Source organism: Cricetulus griseus, chromosome 4, assembly GCF_003668045.3.
Source record: "Cricetulus griseus strain 17A/GY chromosome 4, alternate assembly CriGri-PICRH-1.0, whole genome shotgun sequence".
Lineage (NCBI taxonomy): Eukaryota > Metazoa > Chordata > Mammalia > Rodentia > Cricetidae > Cricetulus > Cricetulus griseus.
In genome coordinates, this window is record NC_048597.1 from 99,674,705 (window position 1) to 99,695,812 (window position 21,108).

The window sequence follows — 21,108 nt, forward strand, 5'->3', positions numbered from 1 at the left end:
GTAAATCAGTTTTCAGACTCTGACCACACATATCTGGCTTTTGCACGGAAGGCTCAGTGCTCTTGTTTTCTCTGCTTGTGGCTAAAGGCCAACTGAATGCCCTGTGACAGAGAAGTGACTTGAGACTTCTTTGTGTCAGCAATCCAGACTTCCTACTCTCCTGTGATTCTGGATTCTCCTCCCCTGGAGGGGATGAGGGGGAGCACATTTATCTCAAACATGAGGGAGGTTGAGATTGTGAGTGGGAAGCTTAGCCGTGAGTGATGCTGTGAAGCTAAGGTTGCCGTTAGAGGCTCCCTCTGGGATGTCAGGTAGGATGCTTCGATAGCTTCCCACTTTCTTACCTGCAGGTTGGCCCCTCTGGCCTTAGGGCACTTGCCCTCTAGAAAAAGTACTGTGAGCCACTCATTCATTCACCCACACTTTCACCGTTTTTACTGTGGTGTAGTTGACAAAATATTTATGTATGAAAGTGTATGTAACTGAAATCTTTGACACAGAGAACATGAAGTAGTCTGATACGGCAGTCAACACATCACCTCACTATTTTCTTTCCTGTCCTCCCCTCCCCTTCTTTCACTTCGCCCCCTCCATTTTCTCCCTCCCTTCTCTACACGTCCCCTCCCCTCCCTTCCCCTAGGAACACCTAGTTTTTACCCCTTTGCACATCACCGTCACCCTGTGCACACTGTCAACTCTATGCCACACTGGCTACCCCGTGTCTTTCTAGAGCTTATTCCTCTTGCATACCTGGAGCTCTCTATTCTTTGACCAGCCTGTCTCCATGCCTCTTCCTTACGCCCATGACACTAATCTAATCTCTAATCTCTTTTGTTGAAAGTTGGACCATTTTAGACTACCGAGAAATGAGGTCCTACATTCTATCTTCCTGTGTCTGACTTCTTTCCCTTAGCATAACACTTTCCAGGTTAATTCATGATTACTTCAAATGAGAGGATTTCTTCCTTTTTGAAGGTTGATTCACACTCTACCACACACACTCTTCATTCCCTTTATCCATTCACCTGAAAGCATTGGTCATTTCAGTGTCTTGGCTCAGATGACCAGGACAGCAATGGGCATGGGAATTCAGTCACCAATTCCATCCTTTTTGGATGCTGACCCAGCAAGGGACTGCTGGATCATTCAGTGCTTCTATTTTTAGCTTTTGAAGGAACTCTGCAATGTTTCCCATGATGACTGTGCCAAACTGTATCCCCACCAGCGGTGGAGAGGGTTCCCTTTTCCCCACCTTCTCGCCAACACCTGTTATCTCATGTCATTTCGATAGCGGCCATCCTAGCAGGTGTGAGGTGACAGCCCCTGGAGAGACTGCCTTGCATTTCCGCAGAGAGTGGTGGAGTTGACTCTTTCCTCCATTGGTGTGCTTTCATTGGGGAAATCCCTTCCTAGATCCTTTGTGCAATTTATATTTTTATTTAGCTAATTATTTTGGGATACTGAGGGTTGGTCTCAGTGCTTTGATCTTGCTGATCATGTGCCTCACCACTGAGCTTCTCTTCCAGGCTCCCACATTTTTATCATCATCATCATCATCATCATCATCATCATCATCATCCACCATCACCACCATCATCACCGTGTGTCTGTTTCCTTCATCTCTATTTCATCAGCGTTTGTCAGGCTTACAAGCAATCTTACTAGAAAACAGTCATCTACATCTTCCTGTAGCTCTGAGATGGGATAAAAGCTTCCTAGAGCTTTCTGCTCATATGTCTTCTCTGTCACATACCTATCCATATGTCTGTCTGTCCACGCTTCCAGGCCATCTATCCGGTCTGTCCACACAACCATCTACCCATCTAATCCATCCATCTATCCAGTGCATCCACCCCACCCCTCCACACCATCCTTCTCATTTTAACAGATAAAATTTACAACAAGTCACAGGAAAGAGCCATTTCACCCCAAACCCTTCAGTATGTGCATCATTAACTAAAATTCAAGTTTTGTATACAGTTTTATTCTAGATTTCCAGAGTGAAATGTTCACATTCTAAGTTTATCTTTCACTTCTTGACAAATGTACATAATTGTGAAACCTAAACCCCCGTCAACATCTAGAACATGCCAGAAAATCCCTGTTCCCCTTATTTATTAACATATGTAAGTGTGCATATATGTACATGTATATATATATATATATATATATGTGTGTGTGTGTGTGTGTGTGTTCATGCATGCACATGTTTGTTTGTGTGTATGTGTGTATGTATGTGTTTGTATGTATATATGAGTAAATGTGTGTATGTATGTATGTATGTATGTATGTATGTGTGTATGCATGTGTATGTATGTATGTGTGTATATATCTGTGTGTATGTGTGTGTGTGTGTGTAGCCTCAAGGTTAATGTCAGGTGTCTTCCTAGATTGATGTAGGGTCCCTCACTTGAACTCAGAGCTTGTTGACTCAGCTGATCTAGACACCCAGTTTCCTCCTGGGATCCCCTGTCTTTGCCTCCCTCACACTGGGATCACAGAAGGGATGTCAGTCCTACTCAGCATTATGTGGATGCTGAGAACTCAAAGTCTCAGGCTTGTAGAGCAGCGGGTTGTCCACTGAGTCACCTCTCCGGCTGGCAAACTTGTCAGTTTTTCAGACTGACCTGTAGGTCTGTGCTGTGCAGTGCAGTGTGCCAGACATGAATGAAGACTGTTTGATGGACAGCTGAGAGCTCATTAAGGCTCCTCCCCATTCAAGATCCACTTCCATGCTTTCCTTCTTCCTTGTGACTCCCAGACATCTTTCAGGGTGAGCCTTGGTTTCCCTTTCCTGTAAGGGGACAAAAGACGATGGGCCCAGATTCCTCTATGATTTCAGAGCAGTCTCAGGAGCATTTGCTAAGGCCATCTTTGGAATGTCAGACCCTATTCAGGTAGTTGGGTGCAAGCCCACACCCCTCTCTAGAAAATTGGCAGGCCCAAAGTACTTGATCTTTGAGCTGGGGAGGCAGTTCAGAGCCCATTCAGAGCCCCTGCTAGGTGCAAAGCCCTGCTTCAGAATGTGTTGTGCAGGATTGCGTCATGCATTCCTGTCCTCCTAGCATTCAGAAGGCTGAGACAGGAGGATTGGGCATTGGAAGCCAAATTGGCTGAATAATGAGATCCTTTAGCTACCATGTCCCTAAAAAAGAATGTGACACTGGCTCTCTTGGTAGAGTACTTGACCAACATTCACAAAGCCCTGGGTCTCATCCCCAGCACTGCATTAGCCAGGCCTGATGGACATGTCTTTCGTCTCATCACTTGGAAGTAGAGGGAAGAGGATTAGAAGATGAAGGTCAGGACTTCAGAGATAGTTCAGCAGCTAAGAGCATTGGCTGCTCTTCCAAAAGATCTAGGTTTAATTCCCAGCACCTACATATTGGCTCACAACTGTCTGTAACTCCAGTTTTAGGGGATCCAGGACCCTCTTTTGAACTCCTTGGGCACCAGGGTCACATGTGGTTCACAGACACACATGTATGAAAAACTCTCATGCACATAAAATAAAATAAATAGACCCAATCTTTAAAATATAAATTTAAAAAATGGGTCTGGAGAGATGACTCAGTGGTTAAAAGCACTTGCTGCTCTTTCAGAGGACCTGGGTTTAATTCCCAGAACCCACACAGTGGCTTAAAACTAAATATAACTCCAGTTCCTAGGGACCCAGTGCCCTTTTTTCTGGTCTCCATGGAGACCAGGCACACACATGGTACACAGATACACATTCACACAAAACATTCATACACATTAAAAAAACAAAAACAAAAACAAAAAACAAAAGTTGAAGATCAGCCTTGGGTATATATTGAATTTGAGGCCAGCCTCTCTCTCTCTGTCTCTTTTCATCCTTCTCTCTCCCACCCTCTCTCTCTTCCTCTCTTTCTATCTCTCTTCCCCCTCTCTCCCTCCTTCATCCTTCCCTCTCTCTGTCTCTCTCCCTCCTCCTCTCCATCTCCCTCCTCCTCCCTCTCTCTCTCACTCTTCCTACATCCCCCTCCCTCTGTGCTTAACTATTGGGCATCCACCCACCCAGGCCAGCATCAGAACCAGGAGCCAATTCCCAAGGTTACTCTCTCTAGAGATATAACCATGTGAACTCAGAACTGCAAAGCAAGGTTGTCCCCAGCTTGAGGAGTCGTCTCTGGGAGTCTCATCTTGGTCCCTCTCAAACCACACAGCCCTAGTGGGAAAGTTACATAAATTATTTCTGCCTATTCTCCACAGGAGGATGGTCTCTGCCTTTTTGCCATGCGCAGAGAAACAGATCTATTTGCTATCTGTGCTGAGCTCCATGTGCTCTCTTGGTTTCCCATGGTGCTCACATATGTCAGATCAAAATACCCTCCCCCCTCAAATAGATTAGAAAGTGATCACACCAGGGAAGTTCCCTAGGGCCTGTGTTTGGGTCTCTGATGAAAGCAGGGAGTTCGTAGAGGAATTTGCCCCACAAAAAGGGGACTTTTACGGCCCTTACCCCACTGTGGTTGTTTAAATACTCTGCCAGAAATTGGGTAAGCATCTCCTAGAGAAAACAAAACTGAACAAAAGCCCCCAGCACACCAGCTCCCTGCCACCTGCTCTTGTGAAAAGGCCGATTCAATCCACTGCAGTGCAGTGGAAAACGGCTTCATTAACTGGTGTGGTGGCAGGCTGATGGTGCAGTTTGGCCCTGGGTTTCAATATTCCCTTGTAATGTTTTACAACCCAGACCCAGTGACAATGGCATCATTCACTCCACTCACTCGCAGGGAACAGAATGTCAGGGAGCCTGAGTCAGGGAGAGGGTCTGCTCTCTGGGTTATGGCACCCAGGGAGAGCTGAGGAACCCGAGGTCTGGCTTGTGTCTGGTGCCTCTGATCAGAGCCCATTGGTGGGACTGGTGGGACTGGTGGGACTGGTGGGACTGGTGGGACTGGTGGATGTCGAGGGCAGCTGGGTGTTATGAACATTGGGACTTGCCCAGTGACCTCAATCCTGCTCTTCTGTAGCTGGTCCCCAACTCTGTCGTCATCAGCCTGCTTTGCAGAAAGGTTCTTGCCACACAGCAGGTGCCCCCACATCACCACATCCAAGTCTATTGCTTGGAGTTTAGGAATAGAATGGACTTTGAATGAATCTGCTGTTGGCTCTTTTCAGCTGTCTGAACTTGAATTTTCTTATTTGTATGGTAGCAGTAAAGTAAGTATTTGCACAAAACGATGGATGGTGTAATACCAAATGAGGGAAGATGTTGAGGACAATCAGTATGGAGGTTGGAACATGGATGAGGAGGCCCTTAAAGAACAGTATAGATGGTGGTGGTGATGGTGATGATGGTGGTGATGGTGATGGTGATGATGGTGATGGTGGTGATGATGGTGATGGTGATGGTGATGGTGGTGATGGTGGTGATGGTGATAGTGATGATGATGATGATGATGGTGATGTTGGTGGTGGTAATTATGGTGAAAACTGGCCCTCCATGGCTGCTGTACACACCCCCCATTTCAACCTTCATTCTGATTCTGTGATGCTCTGGCTTCTTCATGGGTGCCCCTAAGCTTCAGATGGGAACAACTCACCTTCCCATCCCAGGCACCATGATGATGCCCCCAGAGAGACGCTAACAGTTACTCTGAACTGATGGGCCCTTTGAGCAGTCTACTGAAGAGCTCCATAGGGACCACCTGCTGTGGTTTGCTTTGGACATTTCCTTCCCTGTTTGTTTCTCACCTCACTGGTTGAAGGAGGCACACTGCCTTCCCTTGCCCACAGCCCAACATTGTCAGATGGCCTTGGGACACAGCATCACAGACACTAAACGAGATGTTCTTGATACACGCTAGGGATGATGCTTGAGGCTCCTTAGAGGGAAGCAAGCTGTGAGGGACACGTGGTTATTGGGGATAATATCACTTTTCCACTTCTGGAAGTGTTTATAAAACAGGGTTTGGCCTTTCTCGGGGTGAGTAATTCTGCAGTTTGGCAAGGCTGGATGGGAGAATTCCACAGGGCACACTGGTACGCTCCCTTATAAATTCCCTCAGCCAATATTTTTGGAGGCTTATTTTCTTTAATTAAAAAAAATAACCATCCCCGTTAAACATATAAAACCCCCAAAATGATTTCTCCCTTCCTCCTGGAGTGCTGACAGCCCAGCGCTTGACCTCAGTAGACCCAGGCAGGATTACCGGTGAGAATTGATGGCTTTGGTAGTGTTTTATTATTATGCTTTTTCTTTTATTCTTCTTGTTTTTCCATTACATGGTTTGAACCACAAAGCCAGAGCTCTCAAGTTAATTCTATTCTGTTTAGCTTCCTGGCTGACTGTTGGCCGTGTGGAGGATCCCATCTGGGATCTGAGATGGCACAAGCCCCCAGGGGAAACGTAGCCAAGAGACTCTTGGGTGTCATGAGTGGTGGGTGTGTAGTGTCATGGAAACTTGGCAGGCTCTTCATGTCCTTTGCCTGGCCACCGTGATGCATTTCCTCATAACAGACAGAGACGGGGGAGAGAGTAGAGAAGGATGTATCTCTTCCCAGGTCCATGCTTTAGACATTGAAAGAAGTGTTTAGGTAGTGGTTAGGGTAGAATTATCGTTGTGCCTTTAAACCAGTTCTGGGTCATTGGGCAAGTTGTCTCTTCTCTCTGGGCTTTGGCTTCCTAATCCGTAAAATGGGCACAGTGATCATAACATCATCACAGCTCACAGGAAGGGTGACATGGACTCATGCCTGTGGCATTCTCCAGGACCTTTAACGCATATGGGACTTGCTCCTAAGATTGTAGAGTGTGTGCTTCGTATTTTATTTCTAATTTTTGGCAGTTCGGTAATAAACTCAGGGTCTTGTACATCCTACATGAATACCCTACCACTGAGCTGCATCCCTACTCTTTTTATTAATTAACTAATTAACAAATTGTGGTGCTTAAAATTGAACCCAGAGCCTCAAACTTGCCAGGCTAGTACTCTATCACTGAGCTGCATCTCTAGCTATGTATGTATGTATGTATGTATGTATGTATGTATGTATGTATGCATGTATGTATGCGTGCATGTATGTATTTATTTATTGTGGTGCTAGGAATTGAACCAAGAGCTTCATGCATGCTAGGTGAGCACTGTTCTTCTGAGCTACACCTCCAGTCCCAAATGCACACTTTAATTTCCACAAGGAAGCATTTATTTTAGCTGCATGAGAGGAGCTGAGTTAGTACCCCAAGCAGATTCCAGGTTATGACAAGAAAAAAAATTCCTGAGGTTCGAGATTTCCTGATCCATATGTGTTTTGTATCCGAATGTGTTCCTTGGGCCAGGGGTCTCTGGCTGACGGTTGAAAACTATTAATTCCTCAAAATACTGTGATTAGCTTCATAAAACACACATGCTAGAAAGGAGACTATTCATGCTGAGATGGTTATCAAATTATCATCATTGCTATTGTTTTATTTTGGACTCCTGATCCTCCTGCCTCTACCTGCCAAGTGTTGGGATTATAGATGCAAACCACTATGCCAGGATTATTTGGCAGTGGGGATCAAATGCAGTGCACTAAGCAAACACTCTACCAACTGAGTGATGCCCTCAGCTTGGGAGGGACTGGATTCTGAGAACCTGGGAGGATACTGAGCAGGAAGCTACAGGGTGGATGCTGAGGCTTAGCAGGTTGTGTGGGTAATGTGAGGTGGACCTGTATTTAGTTCTGCTTCATCTCATTCTGTGATTTCCATCTTCATCTTCCCATCTCCTCCCCCTTCCCGTCTCTCCTCTCTCTACTTAAAACAATAGCCACAGTGATTGACACTCTCTGTGTCCTTCTCATTCCTTTGTTCAACAGCCCTTTGAACTGTGAGACTGTGAGTTGTTGTTGTTTGTTTGTTTTTTTTTAAAGTGGAGCACTTTCACAGTCTCAAGAATGAATATTTAAAATTTTAATTTTAATTATGCACATATGTGTGGGGGAGGGGCTTATGTACACACGTGTGCAGGTACCTACAAACTCTACAAGAGGGTGTCGGCTGTCCTAGAGCTAGAGTTACAGGTGGTTGTGAGCTTCGCGATATGAGTGCTGGGAACCGAACTTAACTACTGAGCCATCTCTCCAGCCCCTGAGGATTTCTTATTTAATTATTATTATATTATTATTATTATTATTATTATTATTATTATTATTATTATTAGTGTATGTGTTCGTGTGTATGTCCATATGATATGTAATGGGGCATGCACATGCCGTGGTGTGCATGTGAGGTCAGAAGACAAGTTTGTGGAGTTGGTTCTCTCCTTTCATCTTTACGTGGGTTCCCGGGATTGAACGCAGATCCCTAAGCTTGTGCAGCAAATTCTTTTTTTTTTAATATCTACTTATTTATTTAATGTACACTGGGATTTTGCCTGCATGTATGTCTGTATGAGGGTGTCAGGTCCCTTGGAGTTATAGACAGTTGTGAGCTACCATGTGGGTGCTGGGAATCGAACCCGGGTCCTTTAGAAGAGCAGTCAGTGTTCTTAAACGCTGAACCATCTTTCCAGACCCAGTGCAGCAAGTTCTGTACCCTCTGAGCTGTCTTTCCTGCCCATGAACTAGGGATGTTTATTGCCACCAAATTACGGATGGGAAAAACCAAGCCATAGAGCAGTTAGGTATAGCAGTGTGACAAAGATTGCAACTTAAAAGGAATTCAAAGTCACCATCAGCAATCTGTCCACAGCAGAAAGATCTAAGGCTAAACTTGACTGTCCAAGGTGGTTTTCTCTATTTGAGCAAAGATGAGGTCTTTTAAAATAAATACATATTCACAAGTTAAGCCTGAATGTCTAGGTAGCACATCCAGCTTTTGAATTGAGTTGGATAAGACTAAGCAGTTCCAATGCCCTGATGCTGATGAGGGTTCTTAGGTGAACCCCTGGCTGTTTTAAAACATTCTCACTAAATGTGTAAGACTTGAAAAGTGTGTGTCTGAACATATATTCATGGTATGGGATGCCAGGAGCCACTGGACCATCTTGATCATTAAAGACCCCTTAGTTTCTCATTTGTTGATGTTTCTGGTGTTGGCATGTGTCTCAGCAAGGAGGTGACTCAGCAGCAGAGTACTGATGGACATAACTTTTTTTGTCTTCTTCCTTCCAGTAAAGAGTATCCCGTGGTTCCCAGGAGCACAGTGAGGCACAAAGTGGCCTCCAACCACAGTCCGTTCAGCAGTGAGACCCGAAATCTCTCCACCTCATCCAATTTAGGGTCCCAGTACCAGTGTGAGAATGGTGTCTCTGGCCCCTCCCAGGACCTTCTGCCCCCGCCCAACCCATACCCACTGGCCCAGGAGCACAGCCAAATTTACCACTGCACCAAGAGGAAAGGTGAGTGTGACAGGCCTGCCAGGGCCTCCTCCCTTACTGCATTCCTCCTTGGGGTGGAGTGCACAGTGACATTCATTTATTATTGTTTAAATAATAATAGACAGACTAATAATAATAAAAAAAACGGAAGCAGAAGTGATAAGAGAGTCAAACCACACGGAAAAAAGTAAGAGGCTTATTTAGAATGTATGTTTCTCAGTTCAGCCTCCCCTTGAGGGAGATAGAAAATGTTCAGATTGACTTTATAAAGGGCACATGTGCATGTGCGAGCAAACACATGGATGTGTGTGTTTAGCATGTGCATACACACATATACATGCACAGACATACACACATACATAATGTATACATACATACACATACATACATACAAATACACACAGACACACACACATCATACACATTACACATGCATAACACTATACAAACAGCACACACACGCCTCCTCTCTCTCACCATACCCCCCCATTTACACCCCGTCCCAACACACGTACACACAGAGTCACAGCTGATTTCCACTTGGCATCCCTACTTTATTTACATCTATGCAGGTGTCTCAGGCACACCATAGTTCCCTTATCAAGTGAGAAGTCACTGACTTTTTCCTAAGCTGTCTGAGCCAAAGGGAAAGGAAACTCCATCAGCCCCTTCTGGGAGCCAGAACCGTCATGGTTCACATGTGCAGTGTTGTTGAGTTTAGCTTATCTGAACCCCCTTTTTTTTCTGTATGTTTTGACACAAGGTCTCTCTCATTCTGTAGCCCAGACTTGTCTAGAACTTGCAATCCTCCTACCTCGACCTCCTGAGTGCTTATCCTCTCTGGGTTTCTCACTTTGTGAATGGGGACAAGGTGTCCCAGAACACTGGATGGCTGGTCAGCATCCAGCAGGCTGTGACTGTCCCCAATAGGTGGCATGTAGTCACTGTGGATGCCAAGTCTCTGGAAGATGTGAAGAGACAGTTGCTGTCACACAGAGGGGACAGGGTGACATTCAACCCATGTTCTTCAGGGTCGGATACCAGGGATGCAGCCCACCTTTGGGAGTCGAAAGAGTTTTTGTGAATATGGTCTAACTTAACCTCAGTCTCCTCTCTTAAATGAGACTGTACTTCAGGCTCCTGGTGGGATGTGTCTTTGGGGATTTGGTGTGAAGGTACAGGCTTGTGGGTATGTTGTGTGCTTGTCTGGGGTAGGCTCAGTCAGTGGAAATTGTCTTGTTCTAAAACACCTAAGTTATAGTCTGGCTTGCTGCCCTCACTCCATCAGTGCCTGTTCAGCACTGGCAGAAGTTCAGTGAACTTCTCTGGACCCTTGGTTAAGCTACTTTGGGCACCACTGGCAAGGCTGCTGTAGTAGAATTCTCAGGAGCCAGGATTCCCAGAGAAAAGAAACATGCTCTGACTGACTAGCCCAGGCTTCCCCATCCTTGCATTTGGAAAGGAAAGACGTGCTGGCGTTGGTCCTCAGCTCGGGATGTTGCCTGACTGCCAGATGGACCCAAATCCTTCAAACTCCTTGGATTTCCAAGGCCTGAGCAATGTCACCCCAACAGCCCCCAGCCTGGCTCCCCACACATCCATTGCTGGGTGGGCTGGATACCAGATGCGGCAAGCGTGTCTGTTTCCACAGCTCTCAGAGAGGGAAAGAGTATCCAAGGAGGAGTTCCTGTTCAAACACCCTGCCTGGTGTGATGGCTGAGAGGGACCTCACTTGTCTTGGTCTCTGAGTAAGTCTTCTCCCAATGTAGGTACGGAGAACTCTCTTTATAGGAGGTAAACTAAGGTACAGAAAGGGCTGGTGGTTATTTTCTTCTAAGACAGGGTCTTACCATATATCTCAGCAGGCCTCAAACTGTCTATATAGCCCAGGCCAGTCTGAAACTCTCTATGTAGTCCAGGCTGGCCTCAGACTCATTGCATAGCCCACATTGTCTCTGAACTCCCAGTCATCTGCCTCGGTTTCCCAAGTAGTGAGATTTTAGGCAAACCCCTTCATTCATGAAGGTGGAATTGGAAGCTAAGCCTGGCTTGTACACTCACTACCCCATGTCTCTTAGCAACGCACTCTCTTGTCTGTGTTAGCATTAACCACACTCTCAAAATGTCATCTGCACTGGAGACTTGGTCATACATGGCGATAAAGAGCTCAGCAGGTTCGCATTAGGGAGCTCTGTCGATTAAATTAATGCCAGACCAAAAGAAAAGAGAGGGTAGGAAGAAGTTTGAAAAGAATCAAAGCCCGTTTAGGGTCAATAGTCACAGCAGAGCCCTTAGCCACGCCTTCTATAGAGCAGAGCCCCTAGCCACACCTTCTGCACGGATGTGGTGGGAAGGCTGCAAATGCCAGAGTCAACCTCTTTGGTTAGATGCACCCAGAATCAACATAGCGGGGCTGAAGTAGGGGTCTGCCTGTTGCAGTCGGTTTGAAGCTGGGTAACCCTGGGCAAATCACTTCACCTTTCTGGACTTTGAGTAGCTCTAAAGCAGGTTGAAGATAACAGTGAGTCCTACCAGTTAGCTTGGTGGGGGTATGAGATGAGAGAATACATGGGAAGTACCTGGTCTGTTACAGGCTTGGCTGAGCATGTTCCGTGGTCTCCTTGTACAAGGGTACACACGTGTACCTGCAAACACGAACACCACACACACACACACACACCCCTGAAAATTGCTAATGAATATCAAATTGGAAGAACAGACTGGGTGTGGGATCAAGGAAAGTGGGAGGCAGTTAGGAGAAGGGTAAGGGAGGGGGTGGGTTAGGATGTGGGTGCTCAGAGCAAAGGGCAAAGAGTGGAGAGTGAAGACTAGAGAGAAAGGCAGGGCCAGCTGGATGCCCCCTAAGCCATTTCCATTACTGACCCAAGTGTTATCTGAACACCAGTGGGAGGCTATCAGGAGGTCAGCAGCCTGCAGGTGTCATGGCTAGATGTTGTGTTTAGCAGCGTCACTTTGCTGTGATAGGAGGGGACAGGAACGACATCAGACACCTGTTGAGAGGTGACTGTGGCCTGCCATGGTGGCTCAGAGCTGGAGAAGTAAGTGGAACCAGGACTTTGGGAATGGCTGGAGATAAGAATGTGAAAATGTGTCGCTCTGTCCCTTCAGATTGGACAGTAGAGTTCAGACAGAGATTTTCCCAAAGTCTCCTAGTTAGTGAGAAGCCTGGCCTGACATCCCTAGTGAAGCCAGTGGACTTGGGGTATGGGGAGTGCAGTTCATGCTCTGCAGCCTCTGGTCTTCCCAGAAACCTCTGCCCTCCTTGCCACCTTCCACACTCCCAACCCCCAAAGGGAACTTTGGGTGACAGGGAAGCCAATGGGGTCAGAAGGCAATTCATCATCAGTCCCCACGGTGTGAGGAGATAAGGAATCAGGGAGGCTTCCTTCCAGTTTGGGACTCTCTAGGAGTGATAACTCCGTGGGTGGTTTCCCCCCTGGCCCCAGCTTGGCTCTGCTATCTGACTTCCCCTCATTGTCTGTCTGCCTTCCAGCCAGCTCAGGAGCCAGGCCCCATGCAATGTCAAAGGGCCCCACAGGCCAGCAGCCTTTCCTTGTGTTTGGACCCGGCTGTCTCCAGCCTATCTCACCCAATGGATGGAGTCAAAAAAGCTGGGAAGGTCTTTTATCAATGCCACTCCATCAAATCCAGGATCTGAGGGTCCTAGAGGGTACTTGTCTGTCTTTCTTTCCTCTGAGTACCCTGACTCTCATTAGCAACCAAAATGACCCAAATTAAGATGTAGCAAAGACTTTTACAGCACTGGCAATCAAAGACCAGAGGCTGCAGAGCATGAACTACACTCCCTCTGTCAGCAGTACAGAGGGAGAGGGCATAATGGAAATGGTTCTTATTTCTCGTGCTATGATGTTTGTTAAGTATTTTACATTTTTTATGCTGTGTGCGCCTGTATGTGTAGGTGTGTGGGTGTACATTTACCATGGTAAACATGTAGAGTTCAGAAGACAGGTTGTGGGAATTGGTTCCAGCTTTCTCTTGTGTGGGCCTCCGCAATCAAACTCAGGTTGCCAGGTTATTTAGCAGGTGCTTTTACTGGATGAGTCATTATGCCAATTTGATGCTGTGTGTTTTAAAAGCAACTTCAGGGTTTTCCCTTAACTGAATTGTTCAAGGCAGTCTGTGCTGGAGAAATGCCTAATTCTCATTCCTCTGAGGGCAAATGGTGCACTGTACACTAATATCAAATTCTAATGTTATATGAACGATGATGAGTGATGGATGAATGGCAGAGCTAGTGCGAAGTCATCGAAGGCATACTTACTGAGGATTTAGTATTTTCTGGGCCCTGTAAATAAAGAGCTAGCTGGAGAGAGATCTGCTGTCATGAAACATGTATTCTTGTGTGGGAGACAGGTATGAATCCATTGGGTAAACTCATGTTGGTGACTTGGGTTCAGAGACAGGTGTTTTCGTTTTTACTTGAGATCTACCCATGATGTCATTCCAACGTCTCCATTTTACTCTGAGTACCGAGAGTTTGGATAATATTGGCTCAAAACCCACCATCCATTCATTTATCTTTCTATCCAACAATCCATCCGTCCACCCATGCATCTATTTATTTGTTCATCCATCCACTCATCCACCTATCCATTTGCCCACTAGATCTATCATACATCCACCTATTTATCCACCCACCAACCTATTCATTCATCTCTCCACCCACCCCATCTACCCATCTATTCACCCATTTATCTATCCACCCATCTGTCAACTTCTCCATCCATTTATCTATCTGCCCATTTATCCATCCATCCCTCTGTCCATCTGTGTAAGGTGCTACAACTTTCTGGGTTGGCTGAGCCTGTTGAGTTACATTAAAAGCAGAAAGTCCAGGGCCACCTGTCCTTACTGTTCTGTAACTCTAAAGGTCTGAATTACAGCCATCTTCTTACTCCCTGCAGATCCCTTAGCCTAGAGTTCCATCCGCTGGGTTCTGGGGTCTCTGTCTGTGGAGATGCCACAACATTTCCCTGTGTGAACTCAGCCAGCAAGGGATATGACCCACTTGGGAACTGTGACCATATTTGCTCAATGGGATCAGTGACATGAAAAGTGGCCCTGGGAAGCTTCCAGCTCTGGAATCCACCCAAATACCTCTGAGTACAGGATGACCTTCAGAGAGCCATCTGCCCAGTCTGCTAAGAAAGAAAATTAGAGAAAGAGAGAAGTCATGGGTTACATGGACAGAGAAGATTTGAAGTAAGAGATTTCTTACTTCAAGTGCTGAGCTGACTCACTGTGCAAGGCAAACAGACAGGAGACCACACTTGGTATTTCATTAATTGAACCTAAAGAAGAGTTTGGGTATTGTCCCCATGTCCAGTCAGGGACTGAGTTTGGACCAGTTGAGGCCTGCATCCATGGCTACTTGGAGCATAAGCATTGGAGTCATGGCTCTGCCTTAAAGTCAGTATTCAATTCATCACTAAAACCATTTTATCCTAAATTAAAAACAAAGCAAAACAAACAAACAAAAAACATGCTTCTAGAAAACACTAAGGGAGCAGGGTTTCCCACAGTACTATACTGCAATTGGGTGGTCAGACTCAGGAAGAATGAACTTCCCTATTACTCAAAAGAATTATCTGGATTCATGGGGTTGCAAGAGTCCCTGAGAGTTTTTCCTACACACACTATGAAGCAGAACCATCAGGTCTTTGGCTAGTCCCATTAGAACACTTGACACCCGGTTATGGCTCTTTCCATAACCTGGGAAGCTAACCTGACCCAGACACTAAAAGGAATGAAACTAGGTCTTCCCCCAGACAAACACTGAGGCTGCACACAGTGCGTTGGTCATGCCTGACCTGAAGCCTGGCCCCTCTGGTAGAATTCCTTTACAGTGTGAGGAAGCCTGGAGGAATGTGAGACTCCTCAGGTCCAGCGTTCATCAGTAATCCAGCTTAGAGTTTTTCTGAGCATTCTGCACCAGATCTTCCTGAGCATTAAAGACTGGAATGTATAATTTTATGATTTTCCAAACTGTTCTGACCTTTTTCTTATTATTCTTCCTCCCCCTCCCACCCCTTTTTAAAACTTGTAATGAATCTGGAAGGGATCAAAAACTAAAAAACGGTTCCTTTTCGCCTTTTTTTTTCCTCTTGCTAAGGGTACCCTGCAGCTGTACTTTCTGTTATTGAAAAGGGGAACGCCCTAGTTAATAACAATAATAATAATAATAAATCCAAGGCTGTGAGCCGGCAACAGAGAGATCTTTGGGTTTAAGGTTTGGTGGGCTGAAGGAAGATTGGAAGAAAGCAATCAAGAGAGGAGGTGGCAGGCATGGAAATGAGCCGAGGGTGGCAATTTCAAGAGTCCAAAAGCCCTAGCTAGTTGAAAGGTTGAAAAAAAAAGTAAACACTGCAAAACATCTGGATGTCTTCAAACATCTGCGTGGTTGGCATTGTGTACACAGGACACCTGCAATAGTGACTGCAGTTTTCTTGGGGGTGTGTTTTGATTTTTTTCTTTTTTGGTACCAATGTTTGGGAACCCTATGGTTCCCAGATGTGTTGCAAAATGTCTAGCTAAAAATAAACGTGCGTGCCGTGCTGTTAGGCAGGCATAACTCACAGTGTGCAGGAAGGCTTCCGAGCTGCCTGCTGGTGTCACCTGGGGAACGCGGTTACCTGTGGCATTGTGTGGCTGAAGCCAGATCTACACTTATGTATCCATTTGAGGGGCTGTTTAATACACCAACCCAAAGGCTTCACTGGTATATGGATGCTTACTTGAAGCTTTATGTTCCAATACTTTGAGTGACAAGATAGTTAGCTTTCTTTACTCACTGTCCCTTGTTGGATAGAGTGGGGCTTGGGGGGAACATATGTCAGCCTGGCTTATAGCTCCATCCAAAGCACCTGGTACAGTGTCTGGCACTTGGCAGAGCTCAGGAAGTACCTGCTGGGTGGCCAGGTGGATGACATTAGCCATTGGAAACCTGGAAAGCACAGAGACATAGCTTCATAGGTGCAGGATATCAGCACCCACTTTGATTTCTGTCCCTGCCACTTCTCTGAGGTTCACTTCCTGCTTCTGAAATGGGAGCAAAGACAGGCACTTTAAGGGGCTACTGTAAGATGGTGCAGGGAAACATCATAGGTGTTTAGTAAGTAGTTTCTTCCTCATGTTGTTTAGTCTAACATCCAGCTTGATGACTACCAAACTTCCAAGAAAGATGCATGGACAAGACAATCCTTGATTTTTTTCTTTGTATTTCTCAAACACAGCCATAGTTTCCTCCCCTTCCTCTTCCTTTTCCCTCCTTTCCCCTTCTCCTTCCTTCCTTCCTTCCTTCCTTCCTTCCTTCCTTCCTTCTCTCCCTCCCCCCTCATTTCTGAAACAAAACAATTAGCCACTGATTGAGCCCATCCCAGACAAGCACACAACATACCCACAAGCCGTACCTTCACACCAAATCCCCAAAGACACATCCCACCAGGAGCCTGAAGTACAGTCTCATTTAAGAGAGGAGACTGAGGTTAAGTTAGACCATATTCACAAAAACTCTTTCGACTCCCAAAGGTGGGCTGCATCCCTGGTATCCGACCCTGAAGAACATGGGTTGAATGTCACCCTGTCCCCTCTGTGTGACAGCAACTGTCTCTTCACATCTTCCAGAGACTTGGCATCCACAGTGACTACATGCCACCTATTGGGGACAGTCACAGCCTGCTGGATGCTGACCAGCCATCCAGTGTTCTGAGACACCTTGTCCCCATTCACAAAGTGAGAAACCCAGAGAGGATAAGCACTCAGGAGGTCGAGGTAGGAGGATTGCAAGTTCTAGACAAGTCTGGGCTACAGAATGAGAGAGACCTTGTGTCAAAACACAAAGAAAAAAAAGGGGTTCAGATAAGCCAAACTCAACCACACTGCACATGGTTCTGGCTCCCAGAGGGGCTGATGGAGTATTCTTTCTTGACACAAACCCTTTGACTCTTCACCTTTCTTTCCACACACACACACACACACACACACACACACACACACACACACACACACACACACAATCAAATCTAGAGCAAGGATTCTGTCATTGGGCTGTAATCCCAGCTCTAGATGTAATTTGTCAGCGTATGTTGATCAGAAAGAGATCAGAAGGTAATAAATGATAATCTCCAATCAGGAGAGTCAAATACCCCCCTCCCTGAGGAATCCTGAGGAATGGGTGTGTTTGAGGTGACAGCTTGACAGATAGCTCCAGGTATGACCTCCCTGAAGGAAGCAGCCAGCAGCAGTTAGAGACCAGGTCTTCCATGAGAATGATGTGCCATGTTGTCCCAGCTATGAGAGATTCTCTTTAGGTTATCAGGGTACTTGCAACATCAATCTTCTTCTTCTTCTTCTTCTTCTTCTTCTTCTTCTTCTTCTTCTTCTTCTTCTTCTTCTTCTTCTTCTCCCCCTCCTCCTCCTCCTCCTCCTCCTTCTTTCTTCTTCTTCTGTTATTGTTGAGAGTTCTGGAATGCATACATGCAATATGTTTTGCCCATATCCACTTCCCCATTCTCTCTTCAATTTAGTCTTACTATCGAGTGAGGTCCACATCAGTAACCTGCATCAGAAGTGATGAGATGGTTGTTGGAGGGCTGACTCCCCATCCCCCTCATCCCCCAGCAACTCACTAAGAGAAGAGTCAGAAGATTCCAAATGTGTCTGGGGCTCTTAACTTAGGGACTCAGTCTTAGTAAGTTTTTGCCCCCGCCTGAAAGTTGTAGAAAACTGTGTGTGCATGCAATTTTCAAAACATGTTATTTCTGGGATTTTTTCTGGGAAATGACCCACCCCAGCACACTGGTTATCTCTCAAGAGTCCCAAAGTACCTAATGGAGACTCTTCTAAAGATGAAGTTGTCTCCATTACCCTGTACTGAGACTAACTAGTACCCAGGGACACGATCCAGTTCTCAAGACACAGAGACACAGGGATTGGTATTGACTAAACAACTAGTAAAGAGGATTTGTTTAAATTACATCCATCTTCCCACCCTTCCATCTACCCATCCATTATCCAGTCACCCATTCAACCATCATTTATCCAGTCAACCACCATTCTTCCATACATCCATCTAGCTATTCATCCGTTCATCTCTCATCTATCCATCCACTCATTACCCACCCACTACCCAACCATCATCAATCTACCCATCCATCCATCTACCATTCATTCACCCATTGGCCCACCTATCAACCCACCATCCATCCACCTATCCATTGCACGGGATATTTATTGTTTCCTTCATGCACTGTGACATTGATTAGCAGACACTTTATAGTGAGACTGCCAGATCACTAGCCACAGATCCACCATTATCAGCCGCTGTGTAAGGCCTTGGGCAAGCTTCTTAACCTGTGTATTCCTTTTATCTCACGTATAAAACAGGACTAACCCACCTCATAAGGTTGTTATGAGGACTGAGTGGGCCACCTTTCGGGAAGTGGTTGGAACACAGCCAGGCATCGTCAGCACTATGTGTGTTTGTTTTTATTGTTGTTGCTTGTACTATTGTTATTAATAATGTTGCTGCATATATGCCAGGTTTGGGATGGTAGAGGATGGATGAGATAATGTACAAGAGGGGTGAAGCAACGGTACTACTGTTAATTATTGACATTAATAATAAGGCTGGTAATGATGGTGGTGATGATAACAATGATGATGGTGGTGATGGTGATGATGATGATGTGTTTTGTGGCACTTTTCTTTGTACCAGTCTCTGGATTGAGACTTAGTGGATACATTTCCCCATTTAATTCCCAATGTTCCTCTCTGTGGGAAGTGCTACAGAGGACTTTGTTACATTTTACATATGGACAAATTTAGTTAGTTCAAGGTCAAAATTTTGGCTTAAAAGTCATAGCCCAAACTATGTGGCCATGACACTCCACCCTTTTTTTTTTTTTTTTTTTTTGGTCAGAATGAAGGTTGGAGTTGATAGCCTCTAGTCTCAGGCCCAGTGACTATATCTGGTCCTGGCTGTGTGATGTGGGGTGACTAATTTGTTTCCTGTCTTATCAGATGAAGAATGCTCCAGCACCGAGCACCCCTATAAAAAGCCGTACATGGAGACATCCCCCAGCGAGGAAGAGGCCTTCTACCGCCCGGGCTACCCCCAACAGCAGGGCCTAAGTGCCTCTTACAGGACAGAGTCCGCCCAGCGGCAGGCCTGCATGTATGCCAGCTCTGCACCACCCAGCGAGCCCGTGCCCAGCCTGGAGGACATCAGCTGTAACACATGGCCCAGCATGCCCTCCTATAGCAGTTGCACGGTCACCACAGTGCAGCCCATGGACCGCCTACCCTACCAGCACTTCTCTGCTCATTTCACTTCCGGGCCCTTGGTCCCTCGTCTAGCTGGCATGGCCAACCATGGGTCTCCTCAGCTCGGCGAGGGAATGTTCCAGCACCAGACGTCAGTGGCCCATCAGCCTGTGGTCAGGCAATGTGGGCCTCAGACTGGCCTTCAATCTCCAGGTGGCCTCCAGCCCCCTGAGTTCCTCTACTCTCATGGAGTGCCCAGGACCCTGTCTCCACACCAGTATCACTCAGTACATGGTGTTGGCATGGTACCAGAGTGGAGTGAGAATAGTTAAAGGCAGACTTTTGCCAGAGAGAGGGGGGCAGGAGAAAGAGAGAGAGAGGAGAGAGAGATAAGGGACAGTAGCAATGAGAACCTCACAGATGAGAAACTCATGTCACCTGTGGTCACCTCTGGACCTGAGGCTCCCACAGCCACTGATCTGATCAGTGAAGTCACCATTCCGAAACTGTGGCTCTGTTGTTTTGTTTCAAAACCTACAAAACAGGAAAAGAGACAGTCCCACCCCCACAACCTCCACTGTCATCAACCAGGCACACTCACAGCACCCCAGACATGCTCCCCGATTGTTTCTTTTGGGTTCTAGAAATACTGCCTCATTGAGTGTTTGACCCCGGTGCACGCTGAGAGACATTCTCTGTCTTGGTGTTAATGTTGACTTTGTTATATAATAAATAATAATATATTTTTTCTTTGAATTTTCTTACTGGGACCCAGTCCCTTAATGGAGGGAGAGCAGAGACAAATATGTCTCAAAACAAGTACTTTTGGGGCTTCCCTCCAATAAATGAGCTAAAATGTACATCCAACATCCTCTTCTAACAAAAATACCTACCTCCATCGTGTGAGAAGTCTACGAAGGTCCCAGAGGTACCTGCTAGTTTTTTGGATTGGGTTTTGCTTTTTTTTTTTTCCTTTCGGTTTTGACCTACCCTCCCCAGCTTCATGGCATTCAAAGCTGCCTTCTACTGAGTGGATGGAGTTAGGATGTTGGACTCCATCTGCCATCTCGCCTTCTTAGCACCATTTCTCCCCAGCTCCAGGTCTCTGCAGCCATCTGTGGTTAGAACGGGGCCTATCACTTCGCAGCCGGAAATCTTGCTTCAACGAACTGAAAGAGCCCTGGGTGACACAGGGGAACAGAACTGTGATTCAGAGTAGGGGACAAGCTCCCTGCTTCCAAGTTGTAGGGGAGAAAAAAAGCGAGAATAAATATACTTTGTGATTAAAAAGCAAAGCAAAGAAGACAACCAGGAAGTCAGCCCCAGGCTGGCTCAAACCCCCTCTGGAACCCGAATGAGATGCACAGTGAAACAGCTCCAGGTGCTGAGGGAGAGGAAGCCATATTACCGGTGCCTCCACCTGCAAGAAGTCGCCCCAGCACCAATCACCTGGGACACAAAACCACACGCATCA

General features: G+C 46.2%; 1 protein-coding gene across 1 annotated transcript in view; it reads left to right on the forward strand.

The window, feature by feature from the left end:
• Positions 1-19,966, forward strand: part of Tbx5 (T-box transcription factor 5) — a 41,728-nt gene extending 21,762 nt beyond the window's left edge. Inside the window, exons 7-8 of the mRNA XM_035444648.1 lie at positions 9,124-9,350; positions 19,392-19,966. Of these exons, the coding sequence (XP_035300539.1) occupies positions 9,124-9,350; positions 19,392-19,966 (802 nt within the window). The remainder of the gene's footprint in view (positions 1-9,123; positions 9,351-19,391) is intronic.
• Positions 19,967-21,108: the final 1,142 nt, after the last annotated feature.